The following is a 19268-nucleotide window of genomic DNA, read 5'->3' as shown; positions in this document are numbered from 1 at the left end:
TCTAATGATCATGATATTTTCGTCAAAGAAGTTCATGAAATAACCATTATGTGACAATATTGAAACCTTTGCCGGTTTCTGTCAAAAAGTATTACAAAAATGAAAGCATACATGTTTGTTTTATTAACAAGGAATAATGCTGAAGTGAAAACCATCCTCTCTTGGGGAATGCTTTTTAGTTAGCTTTACGACAGTATCAAAAATACATTTTGGATTGTTCTTATTCTCCTCAATTAAGTTGGAAAAATAGGATGATCGAGCAGCAGTGAGGGCTCATTGATATTGTACGGTACTGTCTTTCCAAGCTAGTTGGAAGATTCCAGTTTGGTGGAGCGCCATTTCCGTTCCAATTTTCTGGAAGCTTGCTTCAGGGCTCAGGTATTTTCTGTACCAGGGAGCTAATTTCTTATGACAAATGTTTTTTTGTTTTTAGGGGTCAGACTGCATCTAGGGTATTACGCAAGGTTAAATTGAGTTCCTCAGTTAGGTGGTTAACTCATTTTTGTACTCCGACGTCCTTCGGTAGGTGGAGAGAATCTGGAAGGGCATCTAGGAATCTTTGGGTTGTCCGGGAATTTATAGCACGGCTTTTGATGATCCTTGGATGGGATCTAAGCAGATTATTTGTTGCGATTGCAAACGTAATAAATCGGTGGTCCAATAGTCCAGGATTATGTGGAAAAACATTAAGATCCACAATATTTATTCCACAGGACAAAACTAGGTCCAGAGTATGACTGTGGCAGACATGTTGGACAAAACACACTTAGTTGAGTGATGGCTCCGAAAGCCTTTTGGAGTGGGTCTGTGGACCCTTCCATGTGAAAATTAAAGTCACCAAAAATTGGAATATTATCTGCCACGACTATAAGGTTCAATAGGAATTCAGGCAACTCAGTGAGGAATGCTGTATATGGCCCAGAAGGCCTGTAAACAGTAGCTATAAAAAGTGATTGAGTAGGCTGCATAGATTTCATTACTAGAAGCTAAAAAGAAGAAAACGCAGTCATTTTTGGGGGGGAAATTGCAATTTACTATCGTAAATGTTTGCAACACTTCTGCCTTTGCAGGATGCGCGGGGGATATGATCACTAGTATAACCAGGAGGAGAGGCCTCATTTAACACAGTAAATTCATTAGGCTTAAGCCATGTTTCAGTCAGGCCAATCACATCAAGATTATGATCAGTGATTAGTTCATTGATTGTAACTGCCTTGGAAGTGAGGGATCTAACATTAAGTAGCCCTATTTTGAGATGTGAGATATCACAATCTCTTTCAATAATGACAGGAATGGAGATCTTTATTCCGTGAGATTGCTAAGGCGAACACTGCCATGTTAAGTTTTGCCCAACCTAGATCGATGCACAGACACGGTCTCAATGGGGATAGCTGAGATGACTACACTGACTGCCCTAGTGGCAGACCACTAAGCTGGGTAACAGCCTGCTGCCTGGCCTGCACCTATCTCATTGTGGAGCTAGGGGAGTTAGAGCCCTGTCTATGTTCGTAGATAAGATGAGAGCACCCCTCCAGCTAAGATGGAGTCCGTCACTCCACAGCAGGCCAGGCTTGGTCCTGTTTGTGGGTGAGTCCTAGAAAGTGTGCCAATTATCTTCAAATTCAAGTTTTTGGGTGGGGCAGAAAACAGTTTTCAACCAGCGATTGAGTTGTGAGACTGCTGTAGAGCTCATCACTCCCCCTAACTGGGAGGGGGCCAGAGACAATTACTGGTTGCTGACACATCTTTCTAGTTGATTTATACACTGAAGCTGTGTTGCTCTTGGTGACCTCTAACTGTTTCATCCTGAAATGTGTAATTTAGCAAAGGGTCCACCAAATTTCTCCTATTTGTCTGCGTCTTCAGTCCAGAGCGCATTGCATTGTGCCGTTGCATGGCCGTTGCGAATGTCAGACTCCACTCTGCGAGGCACATCGATCTGCAGGTTCAACCTGGTGAGACTGTAGACTTCTTAAATTGATAGTGCAGTTTGTTTAGGTGATTTTACAGCTAACTAGTACTTCACATGCTGATATTGAGTTTGGCATCAATATTTCCTGGTTGCAAAAAGTCTGATAGTTTGTCTAATTTCAGTTTATGTGACAAAACAAGCAAGTATAGTGTAGAGAATCATTTTACCATCTAAACCGCTGTGAAATATATTTTCCATAACAAAAAAGATTGTATTTTCAGCTGTTTTTGAAGCTGGTGTACAAAACCAAAAGTAAAAGATACAAAAACTAAACTTTAAAATGGGATGCATAGAAATAGTGCACATAGAACAAATCTACCACTTCTTAGACTTGATTTCAATGAGAATGACAGATTTATAACTCATACTTCTTTGTGAATTTTATCGGGTTGCCCAAAAAGTTATACTGTATATTGCAGCTTTAACAAGGTAAATTGTAGGAATTAGTGGTTTTGGGTGGATTTGTACTTTAACGAGGCAGCAGGCCTGACTCTGAGCAGGAAACCCAGACGTGACAGGGCTTCTCAGGCTCTCTCAGGCTCTGCTCTCCCATTTCAGCCTTGGAAGGCCAGGCATGCTCTGGAGTCTGTCAGGCTCTGAAAAACCAGAGTCTCACTATTACAGTGGAGCTGGATCCCATCACATCTTCAATAAGATGCTGCACTTCAGCATAGTTTATGCTGACTTATCAATCATTGCTCCTGTCAAGGTTTACAATTTGTATGCCAATTTACAGCTACAGATCTATTGTGCTCTGGACTCATGTGGTGAAAATACCAGAGTTGTGGACCACTGATCCAAATGTCTTGACACTGTATAATTTTTTCAGACAGTAAAGCTGGTGACAGAGTGATATCATTGTGAGGTGAAGTTGATCCTTCAAATGTTAGTTTGAGATTTTCTAGCCCAAATGGCAATGTGCTTTGTTGTTGAAGACAGAGATTGATTTCAGATCTGGGAGTTTGGATGTCTTTCACATTGAAGCCAGAAATAATTAGTCTGCAAAACCCCAGTCTTGCACCATTGTTTAATAAAAAATAACTAGACTTGGTTTATTCGTTTTACAAGTGGCTGCAATAACGGATAGCCTTCCCTGACACGTGGAAGAATGGGAATTATTGCTTTCAAGACTTCAGTCTTCTGAACATTGAGGTGTGTGCTTCTTTCCTCCGGCCCAGGGTAGAATCTTTTCTGTGAGCTCCTTTAATCCCTAGCATGACTTTAATCAGCTGTTAGAGTTCTAGATTTCCTGAGATGAGGTGAGCAACTGCCTTTCTGAGGTGAGGATGTTGTGTCTTTAGCCCTGCAGCATCGTCAGGCAGATTACGTTTGACTTCACAGTGGCTCAGAGAGTTGGCTAATCGAGGTGTATCCGCTGGTGTCGATTTATGCTGCGTCCAGACCTTTCTTTGGTAATTAAACCTCGGGAGGATGTGACAGCTCCTTATGTAAAATTTCCCAGGATGCTGTGGCTAAATGGCCGCATCAGCGGCCATGCTCTAGCTCTGCGGTCACGGGGGAGAGAGAGGAGCGGTTCACATTCATGCCCCTTGTCTTCACATTCACGAAGACTTAGCTTGGGGGGGGGGGGGGGGGGGGGGGGCACTTGGCTTGGGTTGTCACGCCACATTTAGGCTTTCTGCATTTATGGAAACATTAGTACTTTTTTTTTTTTTTTTACTGTTTATGGCCCCATATTCATCAACTAATTTCCCTTTCAGTCTCATGTCAGTTCTACTTGTCAATGCTGTCCTCTCTTCTGGCTGATCTTCAAAGTGGTTGAGATATTGATTACTGTGTATTTCCCTTTCTCAAAGTTATTCTCAAAGTGATATTTAAAGCTGCAATAGGTAACTTTCTGGGCGACCCAACCAAATTCACAGAGAAATGTGAGTTATAGATCTGTCATTCTCATTGAAAGCAAGTCTATAAAGTGATAGATATGTTCTATGTGAGCTATTTCTATGCTTCCCATTCTTAAGCTTAGTTTTTTTTGCGTATTTTACTTTTGGATTGGTACACCAGCTTCAAACAGCTGAAAATACAATATTTTAGGTTATGGAAAATATATTTCACAGCGGTTTAGGTGGTACAATGATTCTCTACACTATATTTGCTTGTTTTATCACATCAACTGAAATTAGGCGAACTATTAGAATTTTTGCAACCAGGAAATGGTGATTTTTCTCCATAGTGCACCTTTAAAAGTTAGTTTTTCATGTTAGAAGATTGTGATTGTAGAGTTCAAACCCCCCCTTCTCATCTCTCTCTCTCTCAGGCAGGAATGATCCATACGGGGAAGGAGGAGTTCTTCATCGAGCCCCTGGTGCGTGGAGGGGGTCTGATGGTAGAGGAGGAGGAGAGCGGAGAAGGACGACATCACATTGTTTATCGCTCCTCTGCCATTAAGAGGCCCCCTATCAATCAAACAGCAGACTCTCACCCCCGAGGTAAAAGGAACTTCAGATACATCTTTACAGACTCCATATGATTTTCCTGACTGTCAGGAGACATGATAAAATTCCTTCATAGGTCATCGTCATTTGTGACTTTAGAGTGATGGATGCAGATAAGCCTTATGGGATTTCTGGGTTTAATGTATGAGCTACTCTGTCAGATTATTGTCCTTCATTTTGAAATGTGAAACAGTTATGAAAGACTTGTCTCCTAGACATTCCATTTGTATCCCTTTTGAGATATACTGTATGTTGATATGGCAGTGAACTTTGCTTTATTGTGCAGAGAGAAAACAAATGTATCCCTCTCCATGTCCTCCAAGTTCTCCTGGTCCAGCCTGATGAACATTATGGATGCTATCCAGAGAAAGCATCTTATTCCACATTTGTTTATTCCGATTTTTTTGTGTTTCCTGATTCTATAAGTCTAATATTTAGTTCACTGTATACATAACCTGTCATGACTCCACAAGTAAATACGCAAATGTGTGCACTCTCTGGCATGCCTCTACTAAGCAAATCATTTCTGGAGGATAGTTCAACACCCTTGTTTGACAAAGCAAATGCTACTAAACTCGATTGACCCAAATGTGCAACTTTTTATTTTCTCTCTACCGTATACAGCCATTCGACTTTGCAAAATTGTGATAAAGCATTTTCACTAGATGGGAAAAGTACAGTATGGTGCAATGCCCCCCCCCCCCCTCCCCCCCCCATGAATCCCATTTGACCCTGTCCATTCCTAAAGTTTGCCAGAACTTTCTCCTGACAGAGCAGGAATATACACTGAGTCACTGAGTGGGTGGATCAAGACAAGTAATAAAGTTATAAAAGGGATTCACATGTCACTTCAGTTCCAACAATGGAGCTCAGCCTGAAGATATTGGGAGGCTAGACTTGCTTCTCAGTCACTTCAAATTTGGAGTTTCTTAGTCTGAGTAGTTCTACTGTCTACTCTAAAAGACGATATACAAAAGGCAGATGTATTCCGGTTGAATTGTTATACACAAATTCTCATAACACAAATGCACACATTCTCTCACAATTTATATAAACGTAAAGGACACCAATACACACACATACAGTACAAATAAAATGCTATGAACTTCTAAAGGGGGAACTGGTGGAGATACAGGAGAACACCCTCATGATGGACTTTGGCGACATCAGCTGGAATGTGTGGATCGGATTAAAAGCTCAGATGTAGTCGCACAAATCCATCAGAGGCGGTTCGGTCGCAGCCAACTCCTACGTGGCAGGGCTGAGGGCTGATGGGATATTAGCCTACAGTAAACTTAACTCCTCCAGTGGAGGAGAGCATGGTTGATCTAGAGCAGACTCTAGATGGACCTTGTAGTTCAAGAGAATGATAAGGGCCCTGAGTAAAAAATAAACATGAAGGGCACTATTCAATCAGATCAGCTTTAGCCGACATCTGCATATCGGTTATTTTGGCAGTGTCAGAAGTGGAACTGCGTTCGAACTGTCAAATGATTATACCTAAAGCGGACATTGCCATTGGCTGCACGGGGTCACATTAACAGAAATCACATGCTTGTTTACAAGTTGGAACAGTGGAATATGAGATGGAATCTACTCCTCCATTAGGATGATAGAAACCCTCATTATTTAGTTGAATGATTTTTCAATTTGAGCATAATTATTTCTATATAGCCTGCACTTTCTCATTCAGAACTTCTAACACAAGAGGGGCGGACTTCATGACAATGATCACAAGAACAGCTGCTCATCAATTTGACAGCTTCAAAGCAGTTCCACCTCTGACACCACCAAACATCCGCTATAAGGGTGTCTGCTATCGCATGTTAATGCTGATTGAATTTAGGACTAAAAGTTTGTTCCTAATAAAAATAAATAAAAGGAAACAGGCAAATGTTATTTCTCATTTTGTGGGAAGCCTTCCCTTTCACATCATGCGCATGGATTTCACTAACTAATCAAGGATTCTTTTCCATCACCTCAAATGAATATAATCTATTTTCAGGCAGACTGAAACATTTGTAAACATAATTTCGTAATCACTCACAAAAACAATGACAACATTTCCCAGTATTCAATCTGATTTGAGGAAGAGGTCCTGTTTATGGCAGAGGGATTCACCTTTGACTTTCCATATAGCAGTGGTCCTTCCATAGACTATCTCTGAAATGGTTATCAGTGCATATCTCTGTATACCATTGCTCTGTAGACTGCTGAGGTGATCCAAGCCGTCTAACTTGAGTGCATTGTCTTACATCAGGTGGCGTCACTCCTACAGTTGAAGTCGGAAGTTTACATACACTTAGGTTGGAGTCATTAAATCTCATTTTTCAACCACCCCACAAATTTCTTGTTAACAAACTATAGTTTTGGCAAGTCGGTTAGGACATCTACTTTGTGCATGACACAAGTCATTTTTCCAACAATTGTTTACAGACAGATTATTTAACTTAGAATTCACTGTATCACAATTCCAGTGGGTCAGAAGTTTACATACACTAAGTTGACTGTGCCTTTAAACAGCTTGGAAAATTCCAGAAAAAGATGTCATGGTTTTAGAAGCTTCTGATAGGCTAATTGACATCATTTGAGTCAATTGGAGGTGTACCTGTGGCTGTATTTCAAGGCCTACCTTCAAACTCAGTGCTTCTTTGCTTGACATCATGGGAAAATCAAAAGAAATCAGCCAACACCTCAGAAAAACAATTGTAGACCTCCACAAGTCTGCTTCATCCTTGGGAGCAATTTCCAAATGCCTGAAGGTACCACGTTCATCTGTACAAACAATAGTACGCAAGTATAAACACAATGGTACCACGCAGCCGTCATACCGCTCAGGAAGGAGACGCGTTCTGTTTCCTAGAGATGAACGTACTTTAGTGCGAAAAGTGCAAATCAATCCCAGAACAACAGTAAAGTACCTTGTGAAGATGCTGGAGGAAACAGGTACAAAAGTATCTATCGCCAGAGTAAAATGAGTCCTATATCGACATAACCTGAAAGGCTGCTCAGCAAGGAAGAAGCCACTGCTCCACACCTGCCATAAAAAAGCCAGACTACGGTTTTCAACTGCACATGAGGACAAAGATCATACTTTTTGGAGAAATGTCCTCTGGTCTGATGAAACAAAAATAGAACTGTTTGGCCATAATGTTATGTTTGAAGGAAAAAGGGGGATGCTTGCAAGCCGAAGAACACCATCCCAACCGTGAAGCCCACGGGGGGCAGCATCATGTTGTGGGGGTGCTTTGCTGCAGGAGGGACTGGTGCACTTCACAAAATAGATGGCTTCATGAGGAAGGATAATTATGTGGATATATTGAAGCAACATCTCAAGACATCCGTCAGGAAGTTAAAGCTTGGTCGCAAATGGTTCTTCCAAATGGACAATGACCCCAAGCATACTTCCAAAGTTGTGGCAAAATGGCTTAAGGACAACAAAGTCAAGGTATTGGAGTGGCCATCACAAAGCCCTGACCAAAATCCCATAGAAAATGTGTGGCCAGGACTGAAAAAGCGTGTGCGAGCAAGGAGGCCTACAAACCTGACTCAGTTACACCAGCTCTGTCAGGAGGAATGAGCCAAAATTCACCCAACTTATTGTGGGAAGCTTGTGGAAGGCTAACCGAAATGTTTGACCCAAGTTAAACAATTTAAAGGCAATGCTACCAAATACTAATTGAGTGTATGTAAACTTCTGATCCACTGAGAATGTGATGAAAGAAATAAAAGCTGCAATAAATCATTCTCTCTACTATTATTCTGACATTTCACATTCTTTAAAATAATGTGACCTAAAACCTAAAACAGGGAATTTTTACTCGGATTAAATGTCAAGAATTGTGAAAAACTGAGTTTACAGTGAGGGAAAAAAGTATTTGATCCCCTGCTGATTTTGTACGTTTGCCCACTGACAAAGAAATGATCAGTCTATAATTTTAATGGCAGGTTTATTTGAACAGTGAGAGACAGAATACAACAAAAAAAATCCAGAAAAACGCATGTCAAAAATGTTATAAAATTATTTGCATTTTAATGAAGGAAATAAGTATTTGACCCCCTCTCAATCAGAAAGATTTCTGGCTCCCAGGTGTCTTTTATACAGGTAAGGAGCTGAGATTAGGAGCACACTCTTAAAGGGAGTACTCCTAATCTCAGCTTGTTACCTGTATAAAAGCCACCTGTCCACAGAAGCAATCAATCAGTCAGATTATAAACTCTCCACCATGGCCAAATCAAAGAGCTCTCCAAGGATGTCAGGGACAAGATTGTAGACCTACACAAGGCTAGAATGGGCTACAAGACCATTGCCAAGCAGCTTGGTGAGAAGGTGACAACAGTTGGTGCGATTATTCGCAAATGGAAGAAACACAAAAGAACTGTCAATCTCCCTCGGCCTGGGGCTCCATGCAATATCTCACCTCATGGAGTTGCAATGATCATGAGAACGGTGAGGAATCAGCCCAGAACTACACGGGAGGATCTTGTCAATGATCTCAAGGCAGCTGGGACCATAGTCACCAAGAAAACAATTGGTAACACACTACGCCGTGAAGGACTGAAATCCTGCAGCGCCCGCAAGGTCCCCCTGCTCAAGAAAGCACATATACATGCCCGTCTGAAGTTTGCCAATGAACATCTGAATGATTCAGAGGACAACTGGGTGAAAGGGTTGTGGTCAGATGAGACCAAAATGGAGATCTTTGGCATCAACTCAACTCGCCGTGTTTGGAGGAGGAGGAACGCTGCCTATGACCCCAAGAGCACCATCCCCACCGTCAAACATGGAGGTGGAAACATTATGCTTTGGGGGTGTTTTTATGCTAAGGGGACAGGACAACTTCACCGCATCAAAGGGACGATGGACGGGGCCATGTACCGTCAAATCTTGGGTGAGAACCTCCTTCCCATTGAAAATGGGTCGTGGATGGGTATTCCAGCATGACAATGACCCAAAACACACGGCCAAGGCAACAAAGGAGTGGCTCAAGAAGAAGCACATTCAGGTCTTGGAGTGGCCTAGCCAGTCTCCAGACCTGAATCCCATAGAAAATCTGTGGAGGGAGCTGAAGGTTCGAGATTGCCAAACATCATCCTCGAAACCTTAATGACTTGGAGAAGATCTGCAAAGAGGAGTGGGACAAAATCCCTCCTGAGATGTGTGCAAACCTGGTGGCCAAATACAAGAAACTTCTCAACTCTGTGATTGCCAACAAGGGTTTTGCCACCAAGTACTAAGTCATGTTTTGCAGAGGGGTCAAATACTTATTTCCCTCATTAAAATGCAAATCAATTTATAACATTTTTAACATGCGTTTTTCTGGATTTTTTTGTTTTTATTCTGTCTCTCACTGTTCAATTAATCCTTCCATTAAAATTATAGACTGATAATTTCTTTGTCAGTGGGCAAACGTACAAAATCAGCAGGGGATCAAATACTTTTTTCCCTCACTGTAAATGTATTATGCTAAGGTGTATGTAAACTTCTGACTTCAACTGTATCTGATGCAAGACAATGACTTGAGTGAGCTCATTCATGGTAAGAGTAGGTGAACTATTTCTGAGGATTTGGTAATGTTATCCTGTAATAGCCATGCAGCAGGGAGTGATTTTGAATGGGTCAAAGAAGTGCTGCTGTATATCCTGGTCACCCTTAATACCCTGTTACCCTATAAACACATAGTCATGCCTAATACTAGAGGTGGCTGAAACCTTGCATTACTTCTACGTACTGTGTGTGTAGCTAAGAGTGTACGTGTGTATGTGTGTACGTGTGTTTGTACGTGTGTCTGTGTGTATGTGCATGCTTGCCTCGTTTGGCCTGCACGTGTATGTGTGTGTCTGTGTGTCTGTGTTTCACCACCGCACATGTTTTTCATTGAAAGTCATCTAAAATAAAAACATTCTGTTTGTTTTTGACAAATGTTGGACGGTGAACATGTTTTTTCACAGGCGATTTCGTAGACGCTACAGACGTCCCTGGTTCTCTCTGTCTTTACAAAGTGCTGTGCTGTCTTAAATGTTCTGACTACATCTTGTTTAGTCGTTTGGGTCTTGTATACTGCGTCACATAACAGATTTCCTTTATTTCACTGCAGCATAATTTTTTTTATTTGGCTGTCATGTCAGTATTCCAATCTCATCTGAGTGGTGGCATTATCCCCTGAATGTGGAGCTAGCCTGGGCTGATGCGGCGGATCAGTTGAGTGACAGAGGGGGGACCTTGTGTAACCCAGGGAAGGTTTAGGATTCTAAACACATCTGGATGGGATTTGGCTGCAGGCGGCAATGGAAAGGGGAAGGAAAGTGTGACCTCAGACGGATGCTGTGTTTTAAGATCCGCTCAGAGAGAAAACAACATCAAGAATCACTTCATCTTGCGTAGACGTGATCTTGATACGCTTTTCCCTTGCACCCGAATCCTTTCTCTTCACATTCAGATTGAAAGCAGCTGAGCCAGCATACCTCATGAGACCACCCTCATCCAGGGTGACTTTTGTGGTGGGTGTACTATTTAGATTTTGCATTGTCACTAAAATGTTCCCAGAGGCCCCTAAGGCTAAGTACCTGCCTCAAGGGCACACCTCACAGTCCCACCTAGGGTTACAGCTAACAGCATTAGAACTGCACCATGCTATTTATACTTGAAGTATAGACTCTTGTCCCGTATGGCTCAGTTGGTAGAGCATTGCACTTGCAATGCTAGGGTTGTGGGTACAATTCCCACAAGGGACCAGTTCGAACAAATCTACAAATGTATGCACTGCACTTACTACTGTAAATCGCTCAGGATTAGAGTGTCTGCTAAATGATGTAAATGTAAGTAGCGTAGACACTCCAATAAAAAAAACACCTGTGGTTGATTGCTTTCTATTCAACCATTTTATAATATGAAAGCGCTATCATGTCTCAATTCACACTTTCTCATCTGTGTGTAATATGAGGGGTCCTTGAGGATTGCTACTGGGAAGCCCAGTATTAAAGCTCACCAGCATCGACACACAGTATCTATCAACACTAATGAGGAATCAATGTCCACAGTCAGTATAGAAACCCAGAGCACGTGACCCACCCGCCTCTGTATCAATCTATTTATAGTCATTGGCAGAGAACATTGTTGTTCTTCGAAGGCTTTACCCTTGAAATATGATGACTTTGTTTTTTAGCTCAGGGTGCCTGTGTTGGAACGTGCTGAGTTATGTTTTGATGGGCTGGAATGGAAACGGGGCCCGGGTGTGAGCTGAAGGTAACCTGAGCAATGGGTGTTTTGTCCCCTGTTCCCATGCTTCACTTCCCAAGCTGCTTGGATTGCCAGGTTTGCTCCATCTATTCCAATGCTTCGATCAAGAGTTCACCTGCAAGAGAGTCCATGAAGACAGAACTCATACCATTTTTTATGGTAGGAAAGCCTGGAAGTGCGTACAAAGACATAATGCTTTAAGATGTATTATTGTAATATTGAGGAGCAATGATATCATTTTAAAGAGAGATATGAAATCAATTTTTATCGTGGAATGTGGAACCTTTTTCTTCACCCTTAATATTATCTTTCATATTTTATAAATCTAGATACATTTTCTACATATGTTTTGCCAGAGATATTTAAAAATGATTACAGTGATCTAATGTATCTCCTCCAGTTTCCCTATTAGAAGTTCTCCCATTTATTCATGACATTTACTGCCTACAGCATATGAGGTCTTGTACAGTGGCCAGGCAGCAGTAGGGCTGCCCCAGCTCTCTGTCCTCTAACCACCCTGTCTTTCTATGAATCAGCCATAAATCTGCTCCTGTAATGAACCCGAGGAGATTGTTTATTGAGAAGAACACATCATTAATGATCAAATAAATATGTTTAAAACTTGAAAGGGGAGCTTTCAAAAAAAAATATAACTGGCCTTATGTGAACCCTTTTAGCTTGTTATTAGTCTGAGCTTTATATGTCACTTCTGAGTCAATTGACTTTGTCATAATTCAAGAGCACCCCTGTCATCATCCAGGCTCTATTTAAATATGCTGGATTTATACATGCTTTTTGCCTCATTGAAATTGTATTGGCAATTGCAGTACAGTAGAGCATCATTGTTTCCCCTATTGTTGCCACCGCTGTAAAAATGATGTCATTTTTTATATATATGTGACTCACCATCTCGATTATGTCTTATGTAGTAAAATTAGAAATTGTGTTTTTTTACATTGGATAAAAGTAGAGACTCAGAGCTAGAAAATGGTATATCATACACTACAGTTGAGGAACAATATGAAAGTAATTCTGCTTTGAAAGTTGATACACTTGTAACTCCACTTTTGAGAAAATGGCCCTTGAATGTTTTGGTACACCTACTGGAAAGGGAAAGGGGAAGGGGGATACCTAGTCAGTTGTACAACTGAATGCCTTCAACTGAAATGTGTCTTCCGCATTTAACCTAAACCCTCTGAATCAGAGAGGTGCAGGGGGCTGCCTTAATCGACATCCACTTCTGTCACGTCCTGGCCAGTATAACCTCTATGGGCTAGGTGGGACGCAGGCGTCCCACCCGTGGTGCACTCCATCAACAGAAGGTGCATTTCAAGAGCGGCAAATTTGAATCCAAATAAATGTCAAAATTCAAATTTTTCAAACATACAACTATTTTACACCCTTTGAAAGATAAACATCTCCTTATTCTAACCACGTTTTACGATTTCAAAAAGGTTTTACGGCGAAAGCATAAATTTAGAGTATGTTAGGACAGTACATTTACAAGAGTTGTGTGTAATGTTTTGTCAATTCAAAGACAGGGTCACCAAAACCATAAAACCAGCTAAAATGATGCACTAACCTTTTACAATCTCCATCAGATGACACTCCTAGGACATTATGTTAGACAATGCATGCATTTTTTGTTCTATCAAGTTCATATTTATATCCAAAAACAGCGTTTTACTATGGCATTGATGTTGAGGAAATCGTTTCCCTCCAATAACCGGCAGTCAAGTCAGCATCACAAATTAAATAATTAAAATTAGAAAACATTGGTAAAATATTATATTGTCATTTAAAGAATTATAGATTTACATCTCTTGAACGCAATCAACTTGCCAGATTTAAAAATAACCTTACTGGGAAATCACACTTTGCAATAATCTGAGCACTGCGCCCAGAAAAATACGCGTTGCGATACAGACTAGTCGTCATGTTGGGGAGATCTAAAATCGAAAAAATACTATGTAAATAATCCATTACCTTTTGATTCTCTTCATCAGATGTCATTTCCAGGTATCACAGGTCCATAACGAATGTAGTTTTGTTCAAAAAAGCTCATCATTTATGTCCAAAAATCTCCGTCTTGTTAGCACATGATCTAAGCCCGCCGGACTTCACTTCATGAACGAGGGGAAAAAATATATTTACGTTCGTTCAAACATGTCAAACGTTGTATAGCATAAATCATTAGGGCCTTTTTTAACCAGAACATGAATAATATTCAAGGTGGACGAATGCATACTCTTTTATAACGTATTGGAACGAGGGTACCCAACATGAACTCGCGCGCCAGGTGTCTAATGGGCCATCATCGTTCCATGGCTCTTGTTCGGTCAGATCTCCCTCCAGAAGACTCAAAACACTTTGTAAAGGCTGGTGACATCTAGTGGAAGCAATAGGAAGTGCCAAAATATTCCTCAGCCCCTGTGTTTTTCAATGGCATAGGTTTAAAGGTAATACAACACATCAGGTATCCACTTCCTGTCAGAAAATGTCTCAGGGTTTTGCCTGCCAAATGAGTTCTGTTATACTCACAGACACCATTCAAACAGTTTTAGAAACTTTAGAGTGTTTTCTATCCATATATAATAAGTATATGCATATTCTAGTTACTGGGTAGGATTAGTAACCAGATTAAATCGGGTGCATTTTTTTTTATCCAGCCGTGCAAATACTGCCCCCTAGCTCTAACAGGATAAGGGTTAATTAGTATTGTAGTTTGGTCAGGACGTGGCAGAGGGTATTCGTTTTATGTGGTTCGGGGTGGTGTGTTTGTTAAAAGGGTGTTTGATTTAGTATTTCCGGGTTTTGGTTTATGTTCAGGTATTTCTATGTTTAGTCTAGTGTGTCTGGTTCTATGTTGAGTTAATTGGGGTTGGACTTCCAATTGAAGGCAGCTGTTTGGTGTTGCCTTTGATTGGAAGTCCTATATTAGTTGGGTGTGTTTGTCTTGTATTTTGTGGGAGATTGTTCTGTGTTTCGCCTTGTGCCTTACCAGACTGTTTTTGTTGATCGTTCGTTCGTTGTTATTTTGGTGTTCATTTTGTATTTATTAAAAAGCAAGATGAGCATATACATACCTGCTGCGTTTTGGTCCTCCTTCACCGACGACAACCGTGACAGAATCTCCCACCAACAATGGACCAAGCAGCAGAGGAAGGAGCAGAGGGACTTCGAGTTGGACTGGCGAAAAATGGACCTGGGAGGAAGTTCTGGACGGGGCCGGACCTTGGCACCAGGCTGGGGAGTATCGCCGCCCGCAGTGGGAAATTGAGGCAGCCAAGGCAGAGAGGCGGAGGTACGAGGCCATGGACGCGCTGAGGGAGAAGCACGAGAGGCACCCCCAATAATTTTTTTGGGGGGGGCACACGGGTAGTTTGGCTAGGCGTAGGAAGAGCCGGAAGCCAGCTACCCGTGGTTATATGGAGGAGCGTATGGGGTGGAGAGCGCTATGTTTCGCTGAGGAGCGCACTATCTCACCCATACGCACGCACATTCCGGTGCGCGTTATTCCAGCCCCTCGCAGGTGCCGTGCTAGAGCGGGCATCCAGCCTGGTAGGAGGATGCCTGCGCAGCGCATCTGGTCGCCGGTACGCCTCCGAGGACCAGGCTACCCAACTCCCGCTCTACGCACGGCTACCATCAGGCCCCTGCACAGCCCAGTCTGCCCTGTACAAGCACCCCGCTCGTAGAGGGCTACTAGTTCCATCCAGCCAAGACGGGTTGTGCAGGAGGTAAGATCAAGACCGACTGTGCGCCTCCATAGCCCTGGGTTTCCAGCTCCTGTCTCTCGTGCGAACCCGGAAGTGCGTCAACCCAGTCCGACTCGTCCTGTTCCCGCTCCCCGCACTAGCCTGGAGGTGCGTGTTCAAAATCTGGTAAGCCCAGTACCAGCACCACGCACCAGGCTTCAAGTGCGTAAACCCAGCCTCACCAGTCAACAGTCAACAGAGCTGCCCGCCAGTCAACAGTCGTCATCAGAGCTGCCCGCCAGTCAACAGTCGTCATCAGAGCTGCCCGCCAGTCAACAGTCGTCGTCGGAGCTGCCCGCCAGTCAACAGTCGTCGTCGGAGCTGCCCGCCAGTCAACAGTCGTCGTCGGAGCTGCCCGCCAGTCAACAGTCGTCGTCGGAGCTGCCCGCCAGTCAACAGTCGTCGTCGGAGCTGCCCGCCAGTCAACAGTCGTCGTCGGAGCTGCCCGCCAGTCAACAGTCGTCGTCGGAGCTGCCCGCCAGTCAACAGTCGTTGTCGGAGCTGCCCGCCAGTCAACAGTCGTCGTCGGAGCTGCCCGCCAGTCAACAGTCGTCGTCGGAGCTGCCCGCCAGTCAACAGTCGTCGTCGGAGCTGCCCGCCAGTCAACAGTCGTCGTCGGAGCTGCCCGCCAGTCAACAGTCGTCGGAGCTGCCCGCCAGTCAACAGTCGTCGGAGCTGCCCGCCAGTCAACAGTCGTCGGAGCTGCCCGCCAGTCAACAGTCTTCGGAGCTGCCCGCCAGTCAACAGTCTTCGGAGCTGCCCGCCAGTCAACAGTCTTCGGAGCTGCCCGCCAGTCAACAGTCGTCGGAGCTGCCAGACTGCCCTGAACTGCCGGAGCGGCCAGACTGCCCTGAACTGCCGGAGCGGCCAGGCTGCCCTGAACTGCCGGAGCGGCCTGGCTGCCCTGAACTGCCGGAGCGGCCAGACTGCCCTGAACTGCCGGAGCGACCAGACTGCCCTGAACTGCCGGAGCGGCCAGACTGCCCTGAACTGCAGACTGCCCTGAACTGCCGGAGCGGCCAGACTGCCCTGAACTGCCGGAGCGGCCAGACTGCCCTGAACTGCCGGAGCGGCCAGGCTGCCCTGAACTGCCGGAGCGGCCAGGCTAGCCCCTGAACTGCCGGCAGCGGCCAGACTGCCCTGAACTGCCGGAGCGGCCAGCGCCCGACGCAGCTGCCCTGAACTGCCGGAGCGGCCAGACTGCCCTGAACTGCCGGAGCGCCAGCTGCCCTGAACTGCCGGAGCGGCCGAGGACGTGCCCTGAACTGCCGGAGCGGCCAGACTGCCCTGAACTGCCGGAGCGGCCAGACTGCCCTGAACTGCCGGAGTGGCCAGACTGCCCTGAACTGCCGGAGTGGCCAGACTGCCCTGAACTGCCGGAGTGGCCAGACTGCCCTGAACTGCCGGAGTGGCCAGACTGCCCTGAACTGCCGGAGTGGCCAGACTGCCCTGAACTGCCGGAGTGGCCAGACTGCCCTGAACTGCCGGACTGTCCCGAACTGCCAGACTGCCCAGACTGTCCCGAACTGCCAGACTGCCCAGACTGTCCCGAACTGCCAGACTGCCCAGACTGTCCCGAACTGCCAGACTGCCCAGACTGTCCCGAACTGCCAGACTGCCCAGACTGTCCCGAACTGCCAGACTCCCCAGACTGTCCCGAACTGCCAGACTCCCCAGACTGTCCCGAACTGCCAGACTGCCCAGACTGTCCCGAACTGCCAGACTGTCCCGAACTGCCAGAGTGGCCCGACTGCCCCCCGGCGATGCCAGAGTGGCCCGACTGCCCCCCGGCGATGCCAGAGTGGCCCGACTGCCCCCCGGCGATGCCAGAGTGGCCCGACTGCCCCCCGGCGATGCCAGAGTGGCCCGACTGCCCCCCGGCGATGCCAGAGTGGCCCGACAGCCTGGAACGGCCGGAACCAGAGCCACCTCCAGATATAGTGTAGCACAGTGCCGTCGTTGACGGCAGCCACCCTCCCTTCCCTCCCTTTAGTAGAGGGGAATTTTGGTTTTGTTGTTTGGGGTTGTTGTTTTTTTAAATATTTTTTTTAGGTGCTTCCGGGGTTAGCACCTTTAAGGGGGGGGTACTGTCATGTCCTGGCCAGTATAAGGGTTAATTAGTATTGTAGTTTGGTCAGGACGTGGCAGAGGGTATTCGTTTTATGTGGTTCGGGGTGGTGTGTTTGTTAAAAGGGTGTTTGATTTAGTATTTCCGGGTTTTGGTTTATGTTCAGGTATTTCTATGTTTAGTCTAGTGTGTCTGGTTCTATGTTGAGTTAATTGGGGTTGGACTTCCAATTGAAGGCAGCTGTTTGGTGTTGCCTTTGATTGGAAGTCCTATATTAGTTGGGTGTGTTTGTCTTGTATTTTGTGGGAGATTGTTCTGTGTTTCGCCTTGTGCCTTACCAGACTGTTTTTGTTGATCGTTCGTTCTTTGTTATTTTGGTGTTCATTTTGTATTTATTAAAAAGCAAGATGAGCATACACATACCTGCTGCGTTTTGGTCCTCCTTCACCGACGACAACCGTGACAACTTCGGACTGGAGAGCTCTTATTTGTCTACACCCATTTAGCATCGTTCATACCCTCTTAAAACCTCTTACATCTAGACGTTCCGCTAGCAGAACACCTGCTCCAATATCCAATGATGGGCGTGGCGCGAAATACAAAGTCCTCGAAAATCCGAAAACCTCCATTTTTCAAACATATGACTATTTTACACCATTTTAAAGACAAGACTCTCCTTTATCTAACCACACTGTCCGATTTCAAAAAGGCTTTACAGCGAAAGCAAAACATTAGATTATGTCAGCAGAGTACCCAGCCAGAAATAATCAGACACCCATTTTTCAAGCTAGCATATAATGTCACAAAAACCAAAACCACAGCTAAATGCAGCACTAACCTTTGATGATCTTCATCAGATGACACTCCTAGGACATTTTGTTATACAATACATGCATGTTTTGTTTAATCAAGTTCATATTTATATCAAAAACCAGCTTTTTACATTAGCATGTGACGTTCAGAACTAGCATTCCCACCCAACACTTCCGGTGAATTTACTAAATTACTCACGATAAACGTTCACAAAAAACATAACAATTATTTTAAGAATTATAGATACAGAACTCCTTTATGCAATCGCTGTGTCAGATTTTAAAATAGCTTTTCGGTGAAAGCACATTTTGCAATATTCTGAGTAGATAGCTCGCCATCACGGGCTAGCTATTTTGACACCCACCAAGTTTGGTACTCACTAAACTCAGATTTACTATAAGAAAAATTGGATTACCTTTGCTGTTCTTCGTCAGAATGCACTCCCAGGACTTCTACTGCAATAACAAATGTTGGTTTGGTTCAAAATAATCCATAGTTATATCCAAATAGCGGCGTTTTGTTCGTGCGTTCAAGACACTATCCGAAGGGTAACGAAGGGTGACGCGCCCGGCGCGTTTCGTGACAAAAAAATTCAAAATATACCATTACCGTACTTCGAAGCATGTCAAATGCTATTTAAAATCAATTTTTATGCGATTTTTCTCGTAAAAAAGCGATAATATTCCGACCGGGAGTCGTTGTTTTCGTTCAAAGACTGAAAATGTAAACATGGAGTCGTCTCGTGCACGCGCGCAACAGTCTCATTGTTCTCAGATCGACCACTTACCAAATGCGCTACTGTTTTTCAGCCATGGCCTGCAAAGTCATCATTCAACGTTCTGGCGCCTTCTGAGAGCGTATGCGAGCATTAGAAACTGTCACGTTACAGCAAAGATCCCCTGTTTTGGATAGAGATAACAAAGAAGGCCAAGAAATGGTCAGAGAGGGCGCTTCCTGTTTG

The 19268-nt window shown here is 44.2% G+C and overlaps 1 protein-coding gene across 1 annotated transcript in view; it reads left to right on the top strand.

The window, feature by feature from the left end:
* The window catches only part of adamts2a (ADAM metallopeptidase with thrombospondin type 1 motif, 2a), a 67482-nt gene that overhangs the window by 20793 nt on the left and 27421 nt on the right, over positions 1 to 19268 (top strand). Inside the window, exon 3 of the mRNA XM_014195930.3 lies at positions 4251 to 4422. Coding sequence (XP_014051405.2) covers positions 4251 to 4422 — 172 coding nt within the window. The remainder of the gene's footprint in view (positions 1 to 4250; positions 4423 to 19268) is intronic.

This window comes from Salmo salar, chromosome 04, assembly GCF_965601325.2.
Source record: "Salmo salar chromosome 04, fSalSal1, whole genome shotgun sequence".
NCBI classification, from domain to species: domain Eukaryota; kingdom Metazoa; phylum Chordata; class Actinopteri; order Salmoniformes; family Salmonidae; genus Salmo; species Salmo salar.
Note: the sequence above shows the minus strand (reverse complement) of the source record. Positions and strands in the feature narration are given on the sequence as shown.